The sequence below is a fragment of the Microplitis demolitor genome, chromosome 2 (genome assembly GCF_026212275.2).
Source record: "Microplitis demolitor isolate Queensland-Clemson2020A chromosome 2, iyMicDemo2.1a, whole genome shotgun sequence".
Lineage (NCBI taxonomy): Eukaryota > Metazoa > Arthropoda > Insecta > Hymenoptera > Braconidae > Microplitis > Microplitis demolitor.
The window spans coordinates 8193713-8218638 of NC_068546.1; the positions used below are offsets into that span (position 1 = coordinate 8193713).

Below are 24926 nucleotides of genomic sequence, written 5' to 3' on the forward strand. Positions count from 1 at the left end.
GTAGAAAATTGAACTTGATCAGTAGTTTGCGTTCGAAGATATTCAAAAAATAAAATTTTTTCAAAAATGTGTAATTTTAAATAACTTCTTATGTGCCCGTTGGATTGATTTCAAAATCTAATCAGCTCTGTAACTTTACAAGCCGCGTCGAACGCCAGCTCAATCATCAAATTCGGTTCATTCATTCAAGAGAAACCGTGAACGAAAGAACTAAAAAAAAAATTTTTTTTAGTTTTTTTGAAATTTCTCAAAAACGACTGGATAAATCAATTTCAAAATTGGATCAGCTTTAGAACTTGATAAAAAGCATCGATTGCTACCTCAACCGTCTCAATTGGTTAATTTGTTCAAAAGATATCGTAGAAAATAAAAAACGTTTTTTTTTTTTTTCGAAAACAAAGGTATATAAGTGTTTTCGACCTCGAAGAGCTGGAATATGTATTCACACCAATTTTTTCGAGCTCAACGAGCTCGAAAACAGCAGGAAGTTTTAGGGCTGACCCGCAGGGTCAACTGATGTACCGATGATTTTTTTTTTCCATTTTCTTTGTTTTCAGGTGTAGTTTTTTTTTTAAATTACAATAAAATTATTTATTGGTATCTTCGATTTTTTTTTTTCACTTTTTTGAAAAAAATCCAAATTTCTTCAAGGATTAACACTTTCAATTGATTTTTTTTTGTCTCAATTTTTTAAACCCTGAAGTCGTCTATATAAATCCTCAAAAATTTCCAGAGTAATGTTTTGTAAAATAAGCCCAATTGGGCAAAAATTTTTTTTTTCAGTTGATCAAAAAAAGTAGAAGAAAAAGTCCGCCCACTCCGGGATTGTCGGGAAAAATCACAGAATTAATTTAAGTTTTTTTTTGAAGAAATAAAAAAAAAAAAAATAAAATAGCGAACTTCAAGAAAATAGCGAACTTTAAGAAAATAACGGTTTTTTTAAAAAAAGCCGGAAATTTCATAGAGTTTATCATCTTAAAATTTTTTTTTTTCTGAAAAGTACATTTAAAGACAAAAATTTTGAAAAAAAAAAAAAAAACGTCGCAATTAGTCAATTTTTGAAGAAGTTATAGCTATTTGAAAAAATAAGAGCCTTATTTTTGAAAAAACTCATAACTTTTTTTGGGTTGGGTAACAAAATTTGAAAATTTTCTGAAAAATAATTTCAATGGGGTGGAAAAGAAATAAACCATTTCAGCCTAATTGAAAGGGTTCGGGGTCAAAAGTGGTCGATTTGATGTGGAATGCCCCATATCTATAATATATTAGATTTGAATCGTTTTAAATAGTTTCTAATCGTTTTAAATAGTTTTTTTTTTTTTTTTTAATCAAGGATATGACAATTAGTAAAATATGGGGACTAGTCTTAAATTTTCTCGTACTCGTCTATTTCTTTATTTGTTTTTGATATCGAAAATTTGTTTTTAAATCCAATATAACCCGAAGAAGCGCGTTCATTAAAAACCAAATTCTAAATCTGGGTTATGGTTAGTCTTCTAACAGCGCTAAAACTTCCGATGATTTCGAGCATAAGGAATTAAGAGACATTAATGCGATAAAGGTGGAATATTTATTTACAAAATAGCTCTACTAAATGGGCTATTCTGTAATTGTCGCGAGCAATTTTCATTAGTAGTTAAGAAACAGTAAATATCCTCATGGAATATTTTTTCAACCAAATTTGATAAATCGTGATACATTCCCACTAAATCAGTTTATTTGTTTGAGAACATATTGAAAAAAATCTTCGAATGTTGTTCATTTATTACCTTACTCTGAATTTTAAAAATTTTTTTATTTCATGATAAAATAAAACTTTTTGAGATATAAGAACTCCGAAATATCAAAAGTATTATGAGCAATAGAATAAGAAATTGTTGTTTCAAAATTCTGTCGTGGCCAAGGGAGACATTAGTTAACTTTATATTGAATTTAAATTGGTTTTGGTAAGAAAATAATAAATTATTAACATAAAGTTGGCAAATTAAATGCCTACTTTCGTCATTTGGGTATCAGTTAAAAAAAGTAATTTAGCTCCAGATAAAAGTTATTTGTTTCAATTGAAGTGAAAGTTTTTAAATTTCATTAATTTTTTTCAAAATGAGTGTGATTACAAACAGTCATGTATTTTTATTTTTAATTTTTAACAGTAAAAACAAAGAACTCCTTACATTTTCGGAACATATATTTTTCTTTTTTCTTTTTTTTTTTTTTTTTAGGATTAAAACTAATGGATCACTACCTCGAGATAGGAGACCAGGTCAAAATTCACCATTTAATAGCTCTCAAAACTCTCCAATCAGCCAATCTTATTTTTCCTTTGATTCTTCGAACCAAAATTCATTGCTCAAAAGCTTTCAACAAAATGGATCGACTTCTTACAATACACAAAATGGATCGCCTTTACCAGATAAATTAATTTCACCAAATAATAATCGACAAATAACATGGCAAAATAGTTTGACACAATCGGAGTCCAACTTAACAACTAAAACATCGCAATCACAAATTCTTCAAGAAATTAATGAGTTTCAAAATTATAAAACTGATAACTATATTGATACCGGAACAAGCAATAGCTCACCATTTAGTTTTGAAAACATTTCTATTAAAGAAAATATTAATCATTATGAAAATGTGATTAATTTATCGCAACGAAATAACAATCCAATTTATGCGACAGTAAAAAAAAATGGAAATTTAACTAATTCATGTGAAATTATTGACAATAAACTCGCAATATCGAATGATGACCTTCTAGAAGCTATTGAACAACTGTCTATGTTATCAAAATCCAAAGAAATTTATAGTAAACCAAAGAACAATAAAATTGAAAAAAAGAATACGAAATCAAATGAGGTGAAAGCTGATAAAGAAAAAAAAGAACTTGAAGATGAAGACAAAAGAAAATATATTGCATTTTTACAAAATGAAAAACTCCATATTCTTGGAAATATGGATGCCCTCAAACGTGGCATTACTGATATCGAAACACAAGAAGAAGAAATTAGTCGTGAGGTATTTTTTTTTTTCTTTAAAATTGAAATATCACTCATTCGACATTGGTGCTGATGTGGAATATCTATTAAGCATTATCTTACTGATGGGTCATTCCATGTCAAATTGACGGTTGAAATCGACCCCCTCGGATTCGGATAAATTTTAATGGAAAGTTTTGTCTCATCATATAACAAAGTTCTGCCAAAGGAAATAATTTAAAAAAATTTTTCTTAAAAGTTATGCAAAATTGAAAATTTCACTGTTTTTCTGGTTTTTTAAGTTTATTTATTTAATATTTCATAACCTACTGTATATTAAAAAAAAACGCCGATGCGTTCAAAGAGGACTTTTAGAGGTATGGGAAAAAATTCTTTTGGAAAAAAATTTTTTAAATTACCAAAATTGAAAAATTTTGAACTCTTCAAAATCGTAAAAAATAAAGTTCGCAGTAAAATTTTTGGTTCAAAATTTTTTATGTTATACCTCTAACATTTCTTAAGAAATTTTGAAATTTTCAGGAGGGTGCTTTTTTCGGAAGTATGAATTTTTGAATTTTGGCAAAATAATTTTTTTCAATTTTTTCAACTTTTTTGTTGAAAATAATTATTCTACCATATAATTATTGAAGTTTGAGCTCTAAAATATTTTTCTTATGTTAATAGGATATTAAAACCGAAATATCTCAAAAATTGAACATTATTAATTAAGCTTTAAATTAAAACTTAAATAATGAAAGAAGTGTCACACTCTGCCATCTATGTACCTTTTAATAAAATCACTATTATCTATAGGGCCCATGACAGAACTTCCTGGAGGGCTCTATTTTTTGTGATTATTACTATTATAAGAATCAGAGAGTTGTTATTTAGTCGTCAAGAACATAAAATCGCTGAGTCTGTTCGTAAATATATTTTCGATCAAAATATATTATCAATGTATATCAATAAGATAATAATAATAATCACAAAAAATAGAGCTCTCTAGAAAGTTCTGTTTTGGGCCCTATCGATAATAGTGATTTTATTAATAGGTACATAAATGGCAGAGTGTGACACTTCTTTCATTATTTAAATTTGAATTTGAAGCTAAATTAATAATGTTCAATTTTTGAGATATTTCGGTTTTAATATCTCATTAACATAAGAAAAATATTTTAGTGCTCAAACTTCAATAATTATATGGTAGAATAATTATATTCAACAAAAAAGTTGAAAAAATTGAAAAAAATTATTTTGCCAAAATTCAAAAATTCATACTTCTGCAAAAAAAAACACTCTCCTGAAAATTTCAAAATTTCGTAAGAAATGTTAGAGGTATAACATAAAAAATTTTGAGCCCAAAATTTTACTGCGAACTTTACTTGTTACGATTTTGAAGAGTTCAAAATTTTTCAATTTTGGTAATCTAAAAAATTTTTTTTCCAAAAAAATTTTTTCTCATACATTTTTTCTCATCTGTTTTTTCTTTAATATACAGGAGGTTATGAAATAGTAAATAAATAAACTTAAAAAACCAGAAAAATAGTGAAATTTCCAATTTTGCATAACTCTTAAGAAAAATTTTTTAAAATTATTTCCTCTGGTAGAACTTTGTTTTATGATGAGACAAAACTCTCCACCAAAATTTATCCGAATCCGAGGGAGTCGGTTCCAACCATTTGTCAATTGACATGGAATGACCCTGATAAAAGAAGTAGTTTCGGAATTAATTTATTTTCAAATGTTATAGATTCTTTCTGTAGAAAAACATTTCTTATAAATTACTCAAAAAAGGAGGCAGATATAATTACAATAATACCATAATCTGTTTCAGCTTGAACTAGAAAAAGCGTTGCTATCGGCTGAGTATGAGTCAGAATCATTAAAGTTAACAGCTGATGAGACTGAAAAAATAAATATTCAAATAAGAATTAATAAACTTGAACGTGAAATGGCAGAAGATACATCGATACAAGCAAATCTTCAAGCTGAAGCCAAATGTCGAGTTGAGAAAGTACATCAATTATGTATTCAATTAGGAAATGAATTAAAAAATTGCGATGACAATAAACAGAAATTACTCACTGACAAGTTGCATGTACAACAGGATGCACTGGAAACAGAAAAAAAAACATTTGAGGACCTTGAATTTCATCATCTTGAAGAAGAAGCTAGTAAGTTAGCGACTAGAGAAGAATTGCAGAGGTAAGTTTTTTTTATTAACTATTTTTTATTAATCACTTATAACTATAATATTTGTATTTAAAATAAATGGTTAATAGGTACTTGAGTGAACTTTCTCATAAAATAGAAGAACGAAAATTGCAACTCAATCATTTGGAATCCCAACGGAATGAAGCAAAAACGTCAGCAATGAAAGACTCTAAAACTCTTGAACGTCAAAAATTGGGACTTATGAGAAGACTAGAAGAAGTAAATTATTTTTTATTTTTTGTCGTGATCGGGGAGACTAGACGTAATGGGGTACCTATTAAAAAAAATCAATTGAAAATCCAAAATACTTTTCAAGGGTTATACAATATTTGCAAAATATATTTCCATAATTCAATATGAAAGGAATCATGGGTAATAATGTCCTAAGTAATTAATTTTTTTTTCATTGCCCACTTTGAATGCTAAGCGTTCAGAGTCATGCAGAGCTGGTTCGTTTCGAAAATCACTCGTTGTCGGTTTCATATTTAGTAAATTTCATAAAAATCTAACTATTGAATGTGTTTTCATACTCTTCATGGTGGATTTTTCAAAGAATTTTGTCATAATCTATCACGATTAGTCGAGTAGGTTCCCAAATCATCATTGATTCAAAAGTGTATGCATGTATATGTGGGATATATCGCGTCTTGTGGACCCGACAGAGTGTACAATTCTAAACGGTTTTGAATAAAATTTTACATACTTATTATTAATGACTTTCGAAATTTCAAAAAATATTAAAAAAAAAATTTTCGGCTTTAGCTCTCAATACTTTCTGAATGATATGTTACAATTCAATTTCATTTATAGCGTGTTTGTAACTAATAAAATGACTTTTAAATTACACTGCTATGACTCGATCTGAAAATATAGACTTCGTTTATTTTTGAAAGCAACTATATAATTAATTATAAACCAATTAAGCCTTAGATCACAATAGCAACCACAATTCTGAACGGACCTAATTGAAACTTGGTACACATATTTTTTGATATCATAGCTTGATAAAGGTGAGAAATGAGCTAAATCAGTCAATCACTTTGAAAGTTGAAGGTGGACGGAATTTTTTACATTTCGGGGAAAAAATATCTTTTGCTGACTTACTTATAAATAACTTTGGAAACAAAACTCAGTGCATTATTATTGAAGATATTTAAAAGCTCATCTAATTAACTTGAGATTCGGGCTATTTCTTAACATACTTTGATGGTCTTGAAATCCATAAAGAATGTTAAAATGAAATTTGTTTTTTGGTTAAATTTTATTCGAAAACTTGGAAATAAATAAATAAATGATGAGAAGCATACTTTTACTTTGGCTGTCGAATGTTTTTTTTTTTTTTTTTTTTTTTACATATTTTTTTTAATTTTAATTGTTTTCTAGTGTATAGCCGCAATTACGGCCTTTTACACTTTTTGCCTTTATATCGCAAACTGCTTTACTTCTCCTCCTCTGCCTTCCGTTGTGCGGCTGTGGCCCGACTTGTGCTTATACTGTACTGCATCATTACGGTGATGCCCTGCAACCTCCCTTGTGCAATGGAGGTGCAGTGGCTAGGGAAACCACAGAGAAAACCTAGCCAGTACAGTTCGGTTTGGGCGAAACTCCAGTGATCGATAAAATTCCCATTTTACCGATCACTGGATCTTCATCCCGCGCCTAGCGATCAGAGACCTTCGTTCGAACCCGACGCACGGCTAAACGGTCACCCAGCCAAGTAGTAATCCTGCTCGATACTACTTAACTTTGACGATCGCCCGAGCCACTCGCGTGCCGAACGGCTGCCTCAGCCGCTTTTTTTTTTTTTTTTTTATAATAAATCATTGTTGTTAAAACTGACGATTCCTTTCTGTAATCAAACACATACTGAGGCCATTTTTTATTGATTGTTGTAGCTATATTTTATCGAGCAACAACATCGACATAGCATCTTATACGAAAAAACGCCGATGATTCAATTTTTAACTTCCCACTATGAAAATTGAAAATTTTCCAAAAAAAAGGGAAGTTATTGATTTCGGTCCGATTTTCAAATATCGAATTTTCAACATATTTCGATTTTTTGAGATCCTAAGAAGCTATTCTAATCATTTCCGGGCAGACGTATGTGTGTGTATGTGTGAGTAAACTTTTTTTGTTCTACGATAACTTTGAAACGGATCACCTGATTCAAATGGACTTTGCGGCAATCGATAGAGCTCGTTAAGGCATATAGCTAATTAGATTTTAAAGTCATACGATCAAGTAGTTTCCAAGTTATTCAAAAAAAAAAAATTAGAAAAAAACATTTTCTAATTTTTGTTGCATACTCGTAAATCGTTCGGCTGATTTGTTTCTAAGTTTGATCAAATCTAATCAAAGACTTAAGTCTCAACAAAGTTTCGATTATCACAGAGCACGTGCAAATCCGTCGGGGTATTCCAAAGATATCATTGGATAAAAATTACTTTTTTTTTTAGCGAAATGTATATTTTCGTGGTCCAACAGTTTTTTGAGCTCGGAAAATTCCGAATACCGCCTCAAATCGGTCCAGTAGTTCAAGAGATAATTAATGAAGGAGTCTGAAATTTTTAGGGCCTCTTATTATTATTTTGATATATGAAAATATGTATCCAACAATTCTCAATGTCTCAAGTACCCCGCTGCGGCTCAATCCTCTAATAAGATTATATTTCCGTATAAATAAAATATGAATTTTGTAAATTATAATTTATTATTTATATTATTTACTTAGGGTCGCAACAGATTACGTGCCATAGACGATGAATTACAAAACTTAACAAAAAATACTAGAGAAAATTCTGAAGAAAAACGATCTCCGAGTAGAGAAGATTTTGATAGGATTTCAAAAGTTACCCATAACTCACCAATTGTTAATAGCCAAGGAAGTTTAGGAAGAAAGACAATTGAATCACTTAAAGAAATCGAAAGGAACCGTCAATTACATCTCGCTAAACAAGGAAGTCAAGTTATATCAGAAGAACGAAGAAGAGTTGAAGAATTGAAAAGAAGAGTTCAAGATGAAGTGCGATCACAATGGGAAGAAAGAAAAATGAATTGCGCTTCATTCAATAGTGTCGAATCAGGTGAAGAATCGTCTAATTATTCAAATGGTCCTACTGAAAGGTAAAAATAAATTTTCAATTTTTATAGAAGTATTAATATCCGTGTTGGATCCAATTTATGATAAATTTCCATTAATTACCGGACGATACATATTTACTATAAAATTACGGCAAATCAATGGTAAAATACAGTGTTTTACTATGAACTACGAGAATATGTCGTATTTTAAGGTATATTTACCATAATTGTGTAGTAAATGCCTACTATACGATAGGTAGATGCTTATCATAAAATACGCTTAATGCTTATCACTAAGTACAGTAAATTTACCGCAGTGTCCGAAAATGTAACGTAAAATAGACGAACCCGCCGTAAATTGTGGTCATTCGCGATTAATTACCGTACAGCTACTGTAAATTAGATCCACTAGAGGTGTTAAGTTACGGCAAACGTGGTGGAAAAACTTCTACTGGAAATCTTCCCTTGCTACTTGAAGTTGACACTAATAGTTAGTAGTCTATAGGAAATTATATGTGAAGCAGGAAAATAGTAGGAGTCAGAAAGTTATAGTCAAATGATGAAGGGAATTAGGATTCTTCGCTCAAGTCGGGCGAGGGAATTATCCCTGCTTAAAAATCCGATAGATTCCTATAGCTGTATGCATAAGGTTCTATACTTAACTATAGCACTTCTCATAGAACTCATTCATTCTTATCAAATCTCTATCGAAATTTATGAACAGTGTTACCAGACCCTGTCTCTTGAAAAGAGGTAGCGCCACCTAAACAAAGCGGTAGGTTAAGGAAAAAAGCGGTAGATTCAAAAATACTGATTTAAATAGTTTTAATGAATTAATTTTAATAACATAGTTTAAATAAATACTTTTACTTAGTACAAGAAACATATTACAAATAATAAATATATATCAATTTTTTATAAAAGGTTTTTTTAAATAACAATATTATTAAGTATTTGTACTTAGATGCATTTGTTGCACTTTCTATATTTGTCGCTTGAAGCGATGAAATTGCCATTTTAAATTGTTCATTTTCAGTATTTTTATAAATATCTGAAGTGAACCGACTTCGCATTGACTTCGTTATGTTAATATCAAAACAAAAACTATTGCGTAGCAGCTGTTTAGTACATGACGAACCGATGAGTAAATCATCTCCTAATTTAGACCTTTTATTAGATTTTATGTCATTAATTGCTGAAAATTTTCGCTCAACATTAACAGAAGAATGAGGCAGACTAAGTACACTAAAAACAAATTTAGTTAGTAATGGAAATATTCGCTGACCATCAGGGTGTTTAAGATTTCCAACTTGTTTCCAAAATTCCGTTACCGATGACTTTTGAAAGTCGAGAGACTCAATATTTTTAAGCATTCTCCACTCAGTTTCCAAATTTCGTAAATTGTCACTCGATATTATGTTCGGGAATCGAATCATTATTGGAGCGATGGTAGACATTGATCGGATTTTTAATGGGTTTATAAAATGCAAATTTTCTAAAATCGGATCAGCCAATGATATCCGAGTGATAATTTCTTTCACAGCCTCAATGTAGAAATCCATGCAACGAAGTCAAAAATTTTATTGCATCAGCAGGTACAGACTGTTCTTCATTTAACATAAGTGTTTCAACATACGCACCAAAATACATTTTGTCAATAGGTGAAAAATTCCGAGGATTCTTATAATCAATATCTTTAACATCACGAGATCTTAAATAATTAGGATCCAAATAACAGTCAACAATAGTTTTAACAGCAAGCTTCACAGAACTTAGTAGGTTGTAAATTTGTGGTTCTTCAGATTGCATCATTTTGTTTAAATTATTGAATATCGGTAGCACAAATGACAAGAAATGTAAAAATAATTTGGTTGTTAGATCATTTAATTGAGCTAGAATTTGATCTGCAATTAGTAAACGATCAGTAATTACAGCATCAATAAAAAAAAGTCGCACTGCTTGAGAAAAAATGTTTATATATAATCATATGTAATTATATATAGTCTGATATGATTATATATAATCTTATATATAATTGTAAACAATTATATATAATGCAATATTAAAACGGAGAGTGTCATATGTAGCTCCATATATAATTATATATATTACTATTCCGAGAATATTTTCTTATATATAATCATATATAATTATAGATAATCTTATATAATTGTGTATAATCATTAGGGTGTTTAAAAAAAAAATAATTTTTTTTTTCATGGTATTCAAAAATTGAATACATATGACCTTGTTTTGACGTCATACGTAGGTCATAGAAGTGTCACGGAATCTTGTGTAAATTTGATGTCAATCTGACGTTCTATATGACTAATATGATGTAAAACTGGACATCATATGGATGTAAGCATGACTCTTGTTTGACGTCACAGTTATGACTTATGTGTTACGTACGCTTGACATAAAATTTACATTACATTGCTACGTAGTAAAAAAGTCATTATTGTATATCATAATGACGTAATTTTAAAATCATACATTTATGTCAGTAGCAAAGTCACGGTTGTACGTAGTGATGCGAAATGACGGTCATTTTTAACTTTGTCAAATCACGAGCAATTGACTAGCAAATGTTCGTCAATTGACGTCATTTTTTGTTTGGTCAGTCACAAAAATTCATGAGCATTTTTTTTTCTTTTTACGAAAATTCCTCTAAAAAAAAAAAAAAAAAAAAAAAAGCAACCTATTTTATATGCAACCTAAATATTTTAAATATTCAAAATAAAATTTATCCAAAAATTCTGACGATAATAAACAAATTTGGCTTGCTCAACTACTTAGATGGAAAATGACCGTCAAAAATTTTTCGGTCATTTTTTGGTCAGTTTTTTAGACTTCAGAATCCGGCGAAATTTGTTTGTTGAAATTGATTTTACAGATTATTTATTAAAACCATTACTATATCTATCAATACGAACACAAAATTTAACTAAAAATTCTGATGGTAGTAAGCAAATTTGGCTTGCTCAACTACCTAGATGGAAAATGACCGTCAAAAATTTCTCGGTCATTTTTGGGTCAAATTTTTAATAATTTTTTATTCTCATTTCGCGGGAATCGACATTAAATTCAAAAAATGACCGGCGGTCATTCTTTGTAGCTGGTCAATTGACGTTAATTGACGAGCAATTGACGAGCATTTGACGAGCACATGCTTAGCTTTACATCACTAGTTGTACGTAATATGAATATCACTCTTCAATCATATCTTGACATCAGTGAAAAATCAGTATTTTACGCAATGCTGAGGTAATTTCTGAGTCATAGTGTTTTCATCATCTATTTATTACAATAAAACAATCATAGAATTAATTTTCAAAAATGTGTAAGTGTGAACAAATAACAACTAAATGTCGAATGTTTTTGGGGCCAAAGTAATCGATAAACTCGATAATAGATTTCAGACGTTCTAGATTAAAACATTAGCCTGAGCATAAAAAAATTGACTTTATTTTTTTAGATGATACACCGAAAATATCATTGAGGATGAAAAATAAAATGTAGCGACAGTTTGATCTCTTTTGACATTAAGATTCTAAAGTGTAGCATTGCAATTTTTCAATCGATAGAATTTCATACAATTTTGTGGAATTATTTAATGTTTCGCAAAATTTTATATAAGATTTTTTAATTTTCACATCACAACAGAAAATTAAAAAGTTTGAAGAAACTTAATAAAATTTTTTGATAATTATCATCGAGGCCAACAAATATTGTTTTTATTAAATTTCATATAAATTCATGGAGTTTTTTTAAATTTTGTGAAAATCCATCACGAAAACTTATGAACTCTGTCTTTACCAGCATTTCACTCTAAATACATTAATTAAGCACAAGACTTGAATTGGATTTGATGTGGACCATTGATCAACGTTCAGGACTACCAGCCAAGAGGAGCCGTGCTCGAATCCAGAAGACGCCCAGGATTTTTTCATCATTTACTGCTATCAATTCTTGGTTCTGAATTTGTAATGCGTTCGCGCGGTAATAATCAAATCAAAAATTCGGTATTCAATTTTTAACTTTCCGCTATGAAAATCGATGACTTTCAAATATTTCGGGAAGTTATTGTTTTCACCCCGTTTTGCGAAAATCGAAATTCTAACAGATGTCGACGTTTTTAGGTTATAGGAAGCTATTCTGACTTAATTCAAGATGATGTTCGAGTGTATGTATGTATGTATGTATGTAAATATTCTGTAACTTTTGAACGGATGAACCGATTTCGATTGTCAAGGTGTCATTCGACGCAGCTTGTTAAATACTATAAGCACTGAAAATTTGAACTTAATTGGTGGGGTAGTTCGGAGATATTTCACAAATGAAATTTTTTCAAAAATGTTTTTTTTTTTTAATAAGTTTCAATTTGCTTGATGGATTGAATCCAAAATCTAATCAGCTCTAAAACTTTGTAAGCCGCGTCAAATGCCATCTCAACCATGAAAATCGGTTCATTCGTTCAAGAGAATCCGTTAACAAAAGAATTAAAAAAAAAACTTTTTTTTAGTTTTTTTGAAATTTCTCAAAAACGTCTTGATAAATCAATCTTAAAATTTGATCAGCTCTAGAACTCAATATAACGCGTCGATTGCCACCTCAACCGTCTCAATCGGTGACTTCGTTCGAGAGATATCGTTGTAGTAAAAATGGTAAAAAACGTTACTTTTCGAAGAGCTCGAAAATGTATTCTCAACAATGATTTCGAGCTCAAGGAGCTCGAGACAGCGGGAAATTTTGAGGCTGGCCCGCAGGGTCAACCGACAGACCGATTTTTTTTTTTTCAAAAATATTTTTTCCGGATTGATGATTTTGACATTTCCCATATCCCGAGAAAAATTTTTTATATATAATCATATAAAATTATATATAACTCGATTATATATAATCATATATGAAAAATAGCCAAATATAATTATATATAGTTATATGTAGTTATATATAGTTATACATAATTATATATGATTATATTTGGCCATTTTTCATATATGATTATATTATCATTAGAGTGCTTTAATTGTACAACTTCTGCAGTCTTTTACAATGTTTACCTTCTAACGCCTTAAGTTCTTTTTTACCCTTTTCATACACTCTAAGCTCTTATTCTCTTTATTTTTGCGGCTGTGGCCCGACTTGTGTTTATACTGTACTGCATCATTACGGTGATGTTCTACTACCTCCCTTGTGCAATGGAGGTGCAGTGGCTAGGGAACCCACAGAGAAAACCTAGCCAGTACAGTTCGGTTTGGGTGAAACTCCAGTGATCGATAAAATTTCCATTTTACCGATCACTGGATCTTCATCCCGCGCCTAGCGATCAGAGACCTTCGTTCGAACCCGACGCACGGCTAAACGGTCACCCAGCCAAGTAGTAATCCTGATCGATTCTACTTAACTTTGACGATCGCCCGAGCCACTCGCGTGCCGAACGGCTGCCTCAGCCGCTTAACATATATACACCGAATTATATATAATTTTATATGATTATATATAAAAATTTTTTCTCGGGTGTTGCATCAATCGATCTACAACTTGTTGTTATGATAACCATCGTGTTTGTAAAATTTTATTCGGCCCGACTTCGACAAAATTATAACGGTGGGCCCTGGTTATTGCATGTCCAATAACCAAGAACTACAGTTAATAAAATTTCCCGAATAATTTTAATTAATTAATTTTAAATTATCAAATATAGATATAAATTAAAGATTATTTTATTGTTGGTTCGGAAAGACGGGAAATAGATCTCAGGATGTAGGTAAACTCGTTCTGACCGGAGACGCGGCTGAAACAAAATATTCTAGATGACGCTGGAGATGAAAGAAATTTCTTATCAGAGACTCAATTAACTTATATATAATAAATTTTATTTAACCAAATCCCCAAATTTTATTTACACAATAATTTCCCCTTTTTATTAATTTGATTTATACTTTATTAATTAAAATTTAACGGCCAGTATAAAATGAATTGATTATTTTAAAGCGTGAAAATTTGGACGGGGGAAGTAAAATTTATAAGTAATAAAATTTACGCTACGTTGAAAAGAGAGAAAAAGTTTGCGAATAATTTATCGAGACTTATCTGGTTGTAAGTGGATTTCCCTGCTTAAAAAACCTCATAAGATCCGATAGCTTCTTATAAATTCTCATAGGAATTTTATGAGAATCAATGAGTTCTATGAGAAGCGGGAGTCCTCTTCTCATAGAACTTACTGAATTTTATGAGATTGTATAGGAGGTATTTAAAAAAATTATTTTCTCATAGATTCTGATAAGGGATTCTTTATAAGAATCTATCGAAAAATACAAATGTTTATAAAAAATGAGTTTTTATAAGGTTGGATGGGATAAAAACACTCACGGGATTTATAGGGATCTATAAAAAAATAATAAAATTTACAAAATTTCTATTCAGTTGAGAACGTATGAGGAAATGATTTAGTCACTAACAACTGGAATCTATGAGAAAATAATAAAACTAGCAAAATTTTCGTTTCAATGAGAACTTATGAGGAAATCATTCCGTCAGTAATGATGGGCCTCTATAAGAAAATAATAAAATTGACAAAATTTCTATTTGGATGAGAATGTATGAGGAAATGATCCTGTCACTAATAATTAGATCCTATGAGAATATAATAAAATTTATAAACTTCCCGTTTGTATGAGAACGTATCCGAAAATATTTTTACCAGTCACAATTGGATTCTAAAAGAAAATAATAAAATTTACAAAAATTTCTGTTTTAATAAGAACGCATGAGAAAATGATCCTATCATTAATAATTGAATTTTATGAGAAAATAATAAAATTCATCATATTCCCGTTTGTATGTTCAATGACTTGTTGTCTCATGTAAGTTACGGTATTTACGCAAATAAACATATTAGTCTAGTCAACAAGTGCCTTTTTGACGAAAATCTGTCCAAGACCACAGAAAATTATGATTAAGGTCTGATTTGATTCGAAATGGCATCTATAAAAAAAAATTAAAGTGGAAATTTGGGCCTGGCAAAAATTGTAAGTTATTGACAATTTAGTGAGAAAAAAAAATGGTTTGGTTTTTTACAAATAGTTCAACAACTATTTGAGATATCCAAAATCTGTAAAAAGATCCTCAAAGAGCAGGAAATTTCCAAAAAAAAGTCCTGTCTCCCCGAACTGTACCAACAATATTTATAATTTTAATTTAGCGGTGAAAATGGGACTAAAAACGAGTAGCAGCGCATGCACGCGCGTTAATAGAATCAATAGCATAATCGAAAAAAATTATTTTAACCGATTAAATATAAATATTAAGAAATAAAAAAAATTTGGTTCTTTCTAAACACATGGATTAATAATAGTTCACCGAAAAAAAAAATTTTACCTCAATTTTTCAATTAACTATGCTTTTGTTATTTAGTTAATTATTACTCGTTCAAAGTTTATATAAAAACCCTGATTATTTCTAATCTAAGAATCCAGGATTTTTTTCACTTCGTAGAGCTGTTCTTGAAAGGGTTTAGAAAAAATCGCCGTTGGAAAAATTAAAAAAATTTCGATTTTTCACTTTTTTATTTACGATCTAAGGAATTGAAAAATTAAAAATGTAAATAAAGCAATCAAGGACTTTTATTTTTTTGATTATTTTGTTTTCTTATTGTTAAAAGCTACTTAAGAATAATTTTAAGAAAAATTTTACTTACATCGTTCAAATTATTATTATAAACAAATGCATTGTTAATAAGATTTTTAAAAATTTTTTTTTGGGAATAAGATGCTTGATGAAAATAATGATTTTTAAGAAAAAAATCGTCCCTTAAAAAAATTCTTTCATGTTCTCTTGTTTTATAAAAAAATAATTTTTCATTTGTTTACTAAACAAACAATTTGTTGTAAACAAATGAATTTTTACGTCATATTTTTTTTTAAATACTAAAAAAAATACTAAAAACAACCATGTGTTTTTTTTTTTATCGGAAAACATTTTAGGAATATTTGAGTCGAATTTTATCTGTTTTTTCTTGTAATTTAATCAATTTAATAAAGGTTAAAACTGACATTTTTCAAGATTATGAAAAAAGAAAAAAAACAATTGAGTAACTTTCTTTAAAAAAATGCATTCAATGAATTTAAAACTATTAGAAAAAATAAAGAGAACATCATATTATCAAAATTTCAATAATAAATGAAAATAATTTTTTTTAAGCTTAGTCTTGGACATATATAGTACTGGATAGCTTTAAGTAAAAGAATAAATTTCGATTTCCAAATGCATGTGGTGGCCGAGCGGGCTAAAGCACTTGACTTGAACTGTTTTCAGAGCTTCAATCGAAGGGTCGTCAGTTCGAGTCCCATCACATATTGGAAAATAAGTAAAGATTTCTTTTTTACCGAAGTTAAAAAATAATGTACAGTAGACTCTAGTTATAAGTTATATTTCTGTCAATACTCTTACTTACAGGAAAGAATGAAATTGACGTGAGAGTGAGTAGAGCGTCCGATGTAACTTATAACCAGAGTCTACTGTATAACTCTCAGTGGGTTAAAATGAGTTGTCAACTAGTAATTAAATTATTTTTTTAAACAAAGAAATAAATGATTTTGTTTTCTTATTCAATTCAACTGAAAATAATTTCAAAATTTAAATTACTCCAAATAATTTTTAATTATCTTAGGAAACAGAAATATACGATAATTCTCTCATTTTTAACTTCTCGCTAAGAAAATCGACGATTTTCAAAAATTTCGGGAAGTTATTGTTTTCACCCCGATTTTCGAAAATCAAGTTTTCATCAGATGTCGACGTTTTGAGGTCCTAGGAAGCTATTCTGACTATTTTCAGAATGATGTCCGAGTGTGTGTATGTATGTGTGAGTGTGTGTGTGTGTGTGTGTGTGTGTAAACTCTTTGTAACTTTTGAACTAATAAATCGATTTGGATGGTTGAGGTGGCAATCGAAAGAGCTTGTTGGCCTTCAACTTTCCTGAAAATTTCAGATTATTTAATAGAATAGACTCGAAAATATTGGCGAATTACGAAAAAAAAAAAAAATTTTTTTTTAGTTTTTTATTGATTTCTCAAAAACGACTTATACGATCGACTTCAAAATCTAATCAGCTCTAGAACTCAATAAAACGCGTCGATTGCCACCTCAAACATCAAAATCGGATAATTCGTTCGAGAGTTATCGCGGGAGAAAGAAATGGGGAAAAACGGTTTTTTCTAAATATTTTCGAAACGACTGACGCGATCGATCTCAAATTTTAATCAGCTCTAGAACTCAATAAAACGCGCCGATTGCCACGTCAACTATCAAAATCGATTGATTAGTTCAAAAGATATCGGCGTTGAAATGTTAAAAAAATAACATTTTATGTTATTTTTTCCGGATAAATCAGAATATAACGTACTAAAATGTGCCTATCATACCAACTCATCTTTTTTATGGTTTCTTTCGATCATATAATGTCATCGAACTTGGTTTTTAGTTTAAATTATATTATCAACAAAAAAATCGATAAAACGTAGTTTTTAATATTTTTATCGGATATTTCATATTTTATTGTTTCTGACATGAGTCAAAATTTATTTAAATCTTGATTTTGATCCCCGACATTGATTTCTGCCTCAATACACTTATTTTACTGAACAAAATCAGGAACTAAATTTTAAAAACCGCTTCATTGATGATTTTCGATTCTTAAATTTTCAAACTTCAGCATAACAGGTAACTTGTTAGAGCTTGAAAAGATCATAAAAAAACTATTGCATGTGATAGCATTTTCGAGCTCGAAGAGCTCGAAAATATATCTACACTAATGTTTTCGAGCTCTTTGAGGTCGAAAACAGCGGGAAGTTTTGGTGCTGGCCCGCAGGGTCAACCGACAGACCGATTTTTTTTATTATTATCTCATAGAAACCCATAAGTATGTCGCCTACGAATTAACGTGAAAAAAATAAAACTATTTTCTCATTCATTCTTATATAGCGGTAAGACTGGTATAAACTTGTACCCATAGAATCTTATAAGAAATTGACGCATTGCAAATTATTATCTCATAGATTCCCATAAGAATGTCACTTCCCGATGAAAAAAGTTTTTGTCTAATCATATATAATTATGCATAACCGTCTATATATGATTGAATCCAAAAATTGGCCAGGTCTAATTATATATAATCAGATCTGTTTATAGATGATCATGCATAAATGAATATAGTCATTTTTAGAATCTCATTTAGAATACCTTTAAATTATTAATTAAGTAATTTAAATAGGATTTATTGATTTCATCAATATAAATATCAATTAAATTTAAATAAAAAAAAAAAAATTACTATTCGTTGACCACCACTTTACTACGAGGTCACCCATCCAATCAATGACCTACGCCGATGCTGCTTAACTTCAGTGATCGCTGGATTGTACTCTGATCCTCTAGTCTGTTATGAACTTACAATAAAGAAAAGTTTATGGCATTACTTAACTCAAATAATCAAGTCGATACATCATACGTAAATAATGCACCTAATAATGAATTTAATTTTGTACATAAATTACAATAGAATTCAATAGATACATATAATCAAATCTATTTATCTATAAACTTATAAATATTTTTATATAAATCGATATCGATTAATACCTTTAAATTGCTGCCGAAACCTTTGAACATTTTTTAAGTATTGGGAATTTAAGTTTATTTGATAGTTGACAAAATAAAAATTTAATAACATTTATATTAAAAAATTTTCATATTATGTAATATATATATATAACTACACATAACTTTATATCAGTCATGTCTGATCAGATCCAATTATATATAAACTTATGCACGAGCATACATGAATTTATAGTAGCCATGTCTGATCAGATCTAATTGTATATGGATTTGTATCAGTCATGTCTAAACAGATCTAATTATGTATAGACTTATATATACTTAGATCTGATCATATATAGACTTATATATGGTAGTAAATGGAGTTGACAGCCAAGTATTATCATGTCTAATTATATATAGAGTCATATATAATTAGATCTGATCTTATATAGACTTATATATGGTTATATATGGAGTTATACCAGCCAAGTATGAACATATCTAATTATATATAGACTCATATATAATCAGATCTGATCAGATCTAATTATATGTAGACTTATATATAATTAGATCTGATCATATATAGACTTATATATGGGCTAATAACAGCCAGGTATGATCAGATCTAATTATGTATGGGGTCATATATAATTATATATAATCATGCATGAGTATATATAACTTCATATATGATTATATATAATCATATATGATTATATATATGAACATATATAATTATATATAATTAGACAAAAACTTTTTTCATCGGGTTACGAATTCACATGAAAAAATAAAACTATTTTCCCATTCATTCTTTTACAACAAGAAGAAACAAGACGTCTATATTTCCAATTGATTCTTTTACGAAATGTATAAATACGACGCATTCCTAATCATTCTGATAAAAATGTGAACATGTAGAACAAATTTTATATAAGAATGAATGAGACATGAGTTGAAGGATTTGGTAAGTTTCTATCGGATTATGCTCGGGTTTGAATATTCTCACAGGTTCTAGTATGGACTATCATTTTTCGCTGGGACACTTTACCGATTCATTCCCATAAAAATTTTTTTATGAGAATCTATCGGATTTTTTAAGCAGGGTTATTACTGGTGGAATCAGTCTCCGGTTTATCACAGGTTCCTTGGACTCGATGTCGATCCTCTTCGGGCAGACGTTGCACACCAAACCAACACACTCACTTAGCAATCAAATTTGGTTTTCTTTAACTAGACGAAGGAGTCGCAAAATCTCTTTATTTAATTAATTCGAATGAACAAAAATATCACTTATAACAAAATCAATAATTTAGTTTAATATATAAGAAAAGTTACAATAGATAAAATTATTTAGGTAACAGATTGACCGAAATAGAACTGATTGTTCGACTGAATGACTAGATATAACAAAACTTATCGTTATGCCGACTCATATAAATTGTGATGAATCCTGGTGCTAGAGTAGGGACCTCGCTAAGCATCCTCAGTCCACTCTAAGTGATGGCCAGGGCCTAAGTCCTCGAGCAAGTGTTTGCTGGCCCTTTTATATGTTAATTTTGGAGGGGTGGAACTACCCCACTGTCGTCTAAGTTCGAATATAATTCGATCTAGGGAGCCTTTGACATGGCTCCGAGTGACTAAGGAGTGTTAATTAACATACAATTGTCAAAATAGATGGCCTTAGAATCAGTTAGATTTACGCGCTCGATTTTCAAGTCGTAAAATCAAAACGCACGGTTACAAAATGTTGAAATTCTTCCAATCGACTCAAACGCTTTGGACTATTACTAAAATAATTATAGATTCCTCTTACTATGTTTTCAATTCCACGAGGAAGCTTCGCACAAGCATGAGACGTACACAAATTAAAGCTGTGACAAATACACCGCATTACAAATGAATTGGGTATTTCCTTTAAAAACATTGCAGCCACTGACTTATTTTTTCCCATCATGTTTGACGCATTATCTGCAGCAAAACCAATTATATTTGTTTTATAAGGTATTCCAGTTCTGTTAAAAACCGAAACAATACTATTAAATAGTGTTTTTGAGTCAGCTTCAGTAACAGGTATTAATTTAAAAAATTCGTCCTTAATAATATTAAAATTAGAGTCAGCTACTCGTACAACATCACATAGATATTTTCTACACGCTTTATCAGTAGACTCATCAATAACTGTACTGAAAAATTGTTCTTTCATATCACTAATTAAATTGTCTTCAGCTTCTTTGCCTAATACATTTTTAATGACATTTGATGTTTTAGTTCTCGATGAAGTAATTTTTTTTGCAATTTCAGAATCAGGTACAACTGTTTTTATTAATTGAGGTAGATGTTCCATGACAAGTAACAATAAATTATGTTCTGCTACAAAAGCAGCTAAGTGTATTTCAGCATTTTGAGTTTGCTCAGCTAATTTTGAAACAGGATTAATTAACACTAATGAACGTAGAGTTGGTTGAGTTCTCATAGATACAGTGTTAGTTTTATGTTTATCAGAGTTCATGTGACGAGTCAATTGACATTTGCCGGATTTTATTGCAATGTCAACTTATTTTACATAATTTACAATATGCAAAGGAATTACTTTTACTGCTTGCACAAACCCATCTGTTAAAGTTAGAGTCTGCTCCCCAAAGTTTATTATATTTTTGACTGTAGTGAGTTTTAATTTTTTTATAGCAGGTCCTGATTCAGACTCACTATCAAAATCCTCATCACTTTGCTGAGCATTCATTATAGTAAACCCAATTTTTCTTTTCTTTTCTTTTTTTTTCTTGTAGCTGAAAAAGTAAAACAGGTTAGACGGATAAGAATATCAGTAAAAATTATTGACTTCAAATGAATAAAACTGACTTACTGTTTAACACACAAGATAATTATTTGTCTGTAGAAGAAAAAAAATATTCATTTATTTATTTATTACATATTTGAAAAATTGAGTAACACAAATCCAATTGAGTATAGTGTATTACTGTTCACTAACACTATAGTAATTTGATGCTATATAGTATTGTTATGTACGGTAGACTTAATTATTAGCTGAAGGTAACATAGATCAGAAAATTGAAATGAAAATTTAAAACGAAAAATTTCATAAATTTTTTTGTTAGTTCAAAAAATTTTAAAAAACGGTAGATTAGGAGAAAAGACGGTAGAACGGTATAAATAGTAGAAAAACGGGAGATCTACCGCTAAAACGGGAAGTCTGGCAACACTGTCTTGAAATCGAACAGAATAGCTTCCTAGAACCTCAAAATGTTAAGATCTGATAAAAATTTGATTTTCGAAAATCGGGCCGAAAGCAATAACTTTCCGAATTTTTTAAAATTTTCAATTTTCTTAGCGGGAAGTTAAAAATATTAAAATGCGAAAAAAACATAGGATAATTTTAATTAAATCTGAAATTTAATCTAATGTACTAGGAGCATCACTTAGAAGAAGTTTACATGATTTAGATTGATGAAAAAATCCCGGTGACTGTTGGGCTCAAACCTGCATCCTTCCAATTCAAAGTCTTTGATGCTATCCACTGCGGTGACCCACGTATCTGATCGCGGGAGTGTAAATAGTATACTTATTATGATACTAAAGAATAACAAATGAATTAACAAAAAATGATCATTGGAGTGTATAGAAAAAATTTCAACTGCCATTAAGAAAAATATGTTTATTTTTTGCGGCCAAAATGAGATAGCCCCTAAAAAAGGTGAAACATTTTTTTTTTTATTTTAACGTCGGGTTTCCCCACTTAGATCCCACACAGAATCCAATGGGGAAAAATTACAATAATTTGTTTAATTAGGAAATATTGACGATACCTTTTTATTTATTTTAACATTGGGACTTCCTACTTGAGCCCCACTTAGGATCCAGTTGGAAAATACTGACCATAAATTATTTTATTTTTGTTTGGTATTTCCCGATCGGGTTATGATTGGTCCCTCATAAGGATTTCTCTATTGGGAATACCCTATTGGGACCCAATGAGGTCCAGATACATACACTGGGTGCCCCAAAGTAATTTCTAGTCGGGCACATATACACGCGCACGGACGAATGGACATCACTCTGAAAATAGTCAATATAGCTTCCTAGTGTCTGAAATGAAAAAAAAAATGTCTAATCTACTAGATAAACTATAATAATTTGTACACGGAAAGAAATGCCAAGTAAATATGATTATGCAGCATAGCAATGGTTACATTACTTTATAGTTTGTATAAGCACATAAGCAGTCACATAAGAGCGACGTGACGCAAACTATAGATTAATGTAACCGTTACTATGTTGTATAGGAATATTTACCTGACATTTCTCTCTGTGTAATTGATAGAGTTTTGTAATTATCTACTTTTATATACTTTACGTATAAACTTATCCGGTCATGGGGAGCATTAGTTTCATGATCACAAATAAATAAATAATTAAGATAAAAAATGAAAAAATTATATGAAAATTTAAATCGAATCTTCTAAAAACGAAAAGAGTAATGCCAATGTACACACAATGTATAAGAAATTTCAATTTTATATTCTACAAATTAAATAAACATCATTCAAACGTCAGTATTGTAAAAATTATCTATAATATTCGGTAAAAGTAATTTCTAAATTTTCTATACAATCTATTATTGGAAAATATCATAGCATTGATGTACGAGTAACTATCCATGTCATTCCTAAAGTGGGGCGTTATCACGTCTGATATGATAACATTTTTACTCGCTATAATATGACAACAGTTGTGTCAAATACTAAAAATCAAGATAAGACCTCGAATATTACTTTGAGAAATTAAAATGACTACTGCTATAAAATGAATAGTTAATATTTAAAAAATTATTCTATCATTTACTCATAATTATTAAATACTATTGGGATATTTACATTCAGTGAATCAGAGCGAGGAGAAAATATGTGAAGATGAATGCGCGGGAAATGGGTGCGGCTATTGCTAATGAAACGCGTGTGCAAGGATGTAATTTAATTACGCTTATTACTAGTAATAAATTTTATATGGTCAGTAAAGATTGGTTTGTTGAAAATTGTTATCAGCCGACTCAAAATTACATATTTCAATATCATAGTCAATGGTTGTAAGTTACTTTAGTATAGTTTTACAGACCGAACAAAATATTAATGTCTAAATCTAATATTAATTAATATATAATATTCATATTATTTTCTATCATAGTGTGATTATTTTTAGTGAAATAAGTTTTTTTTTATGTTTTAGCGGAAGTAGAAGTAGTGATGGTGCAGACATCGGTATAAATGAAAAAATGTCGCCATGTAAACTTTCGGAATTTACTTCACCAAGCCTCGGAACGTCAAATAATTCTTTTCCACTTTTAAAAAATGAGAATGTGAGTATAATTTTAAAAGTTTTGGTAGATGTATGTAATTCAGTATTTATCAAACGATGACATCAGTTTTCAAGTAAAAAAATAAATGATGTTGATAAGTTATATTATTTTTTTTAAATCTGTATAAACTTTCATACAGAATAAGTATTGATCAATGCTTCATACATGCTGTTTTATCATTTTGACCCTCCGTTAGGGAGTTATTTAACAAAGAGATCTTTGAAAATGGTGGGGAATGTTACAATGGTTGACTCAGGGAGGGGGAATGGACAAATATAAATGAAGTAAGCTATACAATTCTATTCTATCAGTGGTTACATATCATTTTCTGTTTAATTTTTAAACATTAGTTTGAAATTTCAATAAATAATAACTCAAGTTTCAGTCAATATCTATATATAAATATATCGATTCTGTGTAAAAACTAATGCTATAATAATCGGAAAACTAACCAAAATGGTCAGTAAATAATTATCATAATCTTTGCGTGATTCATATCAATTGACTTTAATTTGAAAAATAAAGTATGAACCAGCTAATAAGCACGCAGACTTCAAAAATAAGTTTATTTCGAATTTGATGTGTATGTACTATATCTTTTGTGAATGAAAGTCGCTGTGTCACAAGTGAAGGTATGTTTTGTAAGCTAACACTAAGAGAGGGAA

At 29.7% G+C, this 24926-nt stretch overlaps 1 protein-coding gene across 3 annotated transcripts in view; it reads left to right on the plus strand.

Moving 5' to 3' along the window:
- The window catches only part of LOC103572273 (pleckstrin homology-like domain family B member 2), a 64367-nt gene that overhangs the window by 30556 nt on the left and 8885 nt on the right, over nt 1-24926 (plus strand). The window contains exons 5-11 of one of the 3 annotated variants that reach the window (XR_008403353.1): nt 2220-3018; nt 4813-5183; nt 5261-5411; nt 7927-8318; nt 24132-24261; nt 24401-24545; nt 24641-24849. Coding sequence is in view for 1 of the 3 variants with exons in the window: in XM_008550798.3 (XP_008549020.1) it covers nt 2220-3018; nt 4813-5183; nt 5261-5411; nt 7927-8318; nt 24132-24261 (1843 nt within the window). In the remaining 2 variants the exon portion in view is untranslated. Of the gene's footprint in view, nt 1-2219; nt 3019-4812; nt 5184-5260; nt 5412-7926; nt 8319-24131; nt 24262-24400; nt 24546-24640; nt 24850-24926 lie in introns of those variants that run through there. The other 2 variants (XR_549082.2, XM_008550798.3) reach the window with 2 other exon arrangements.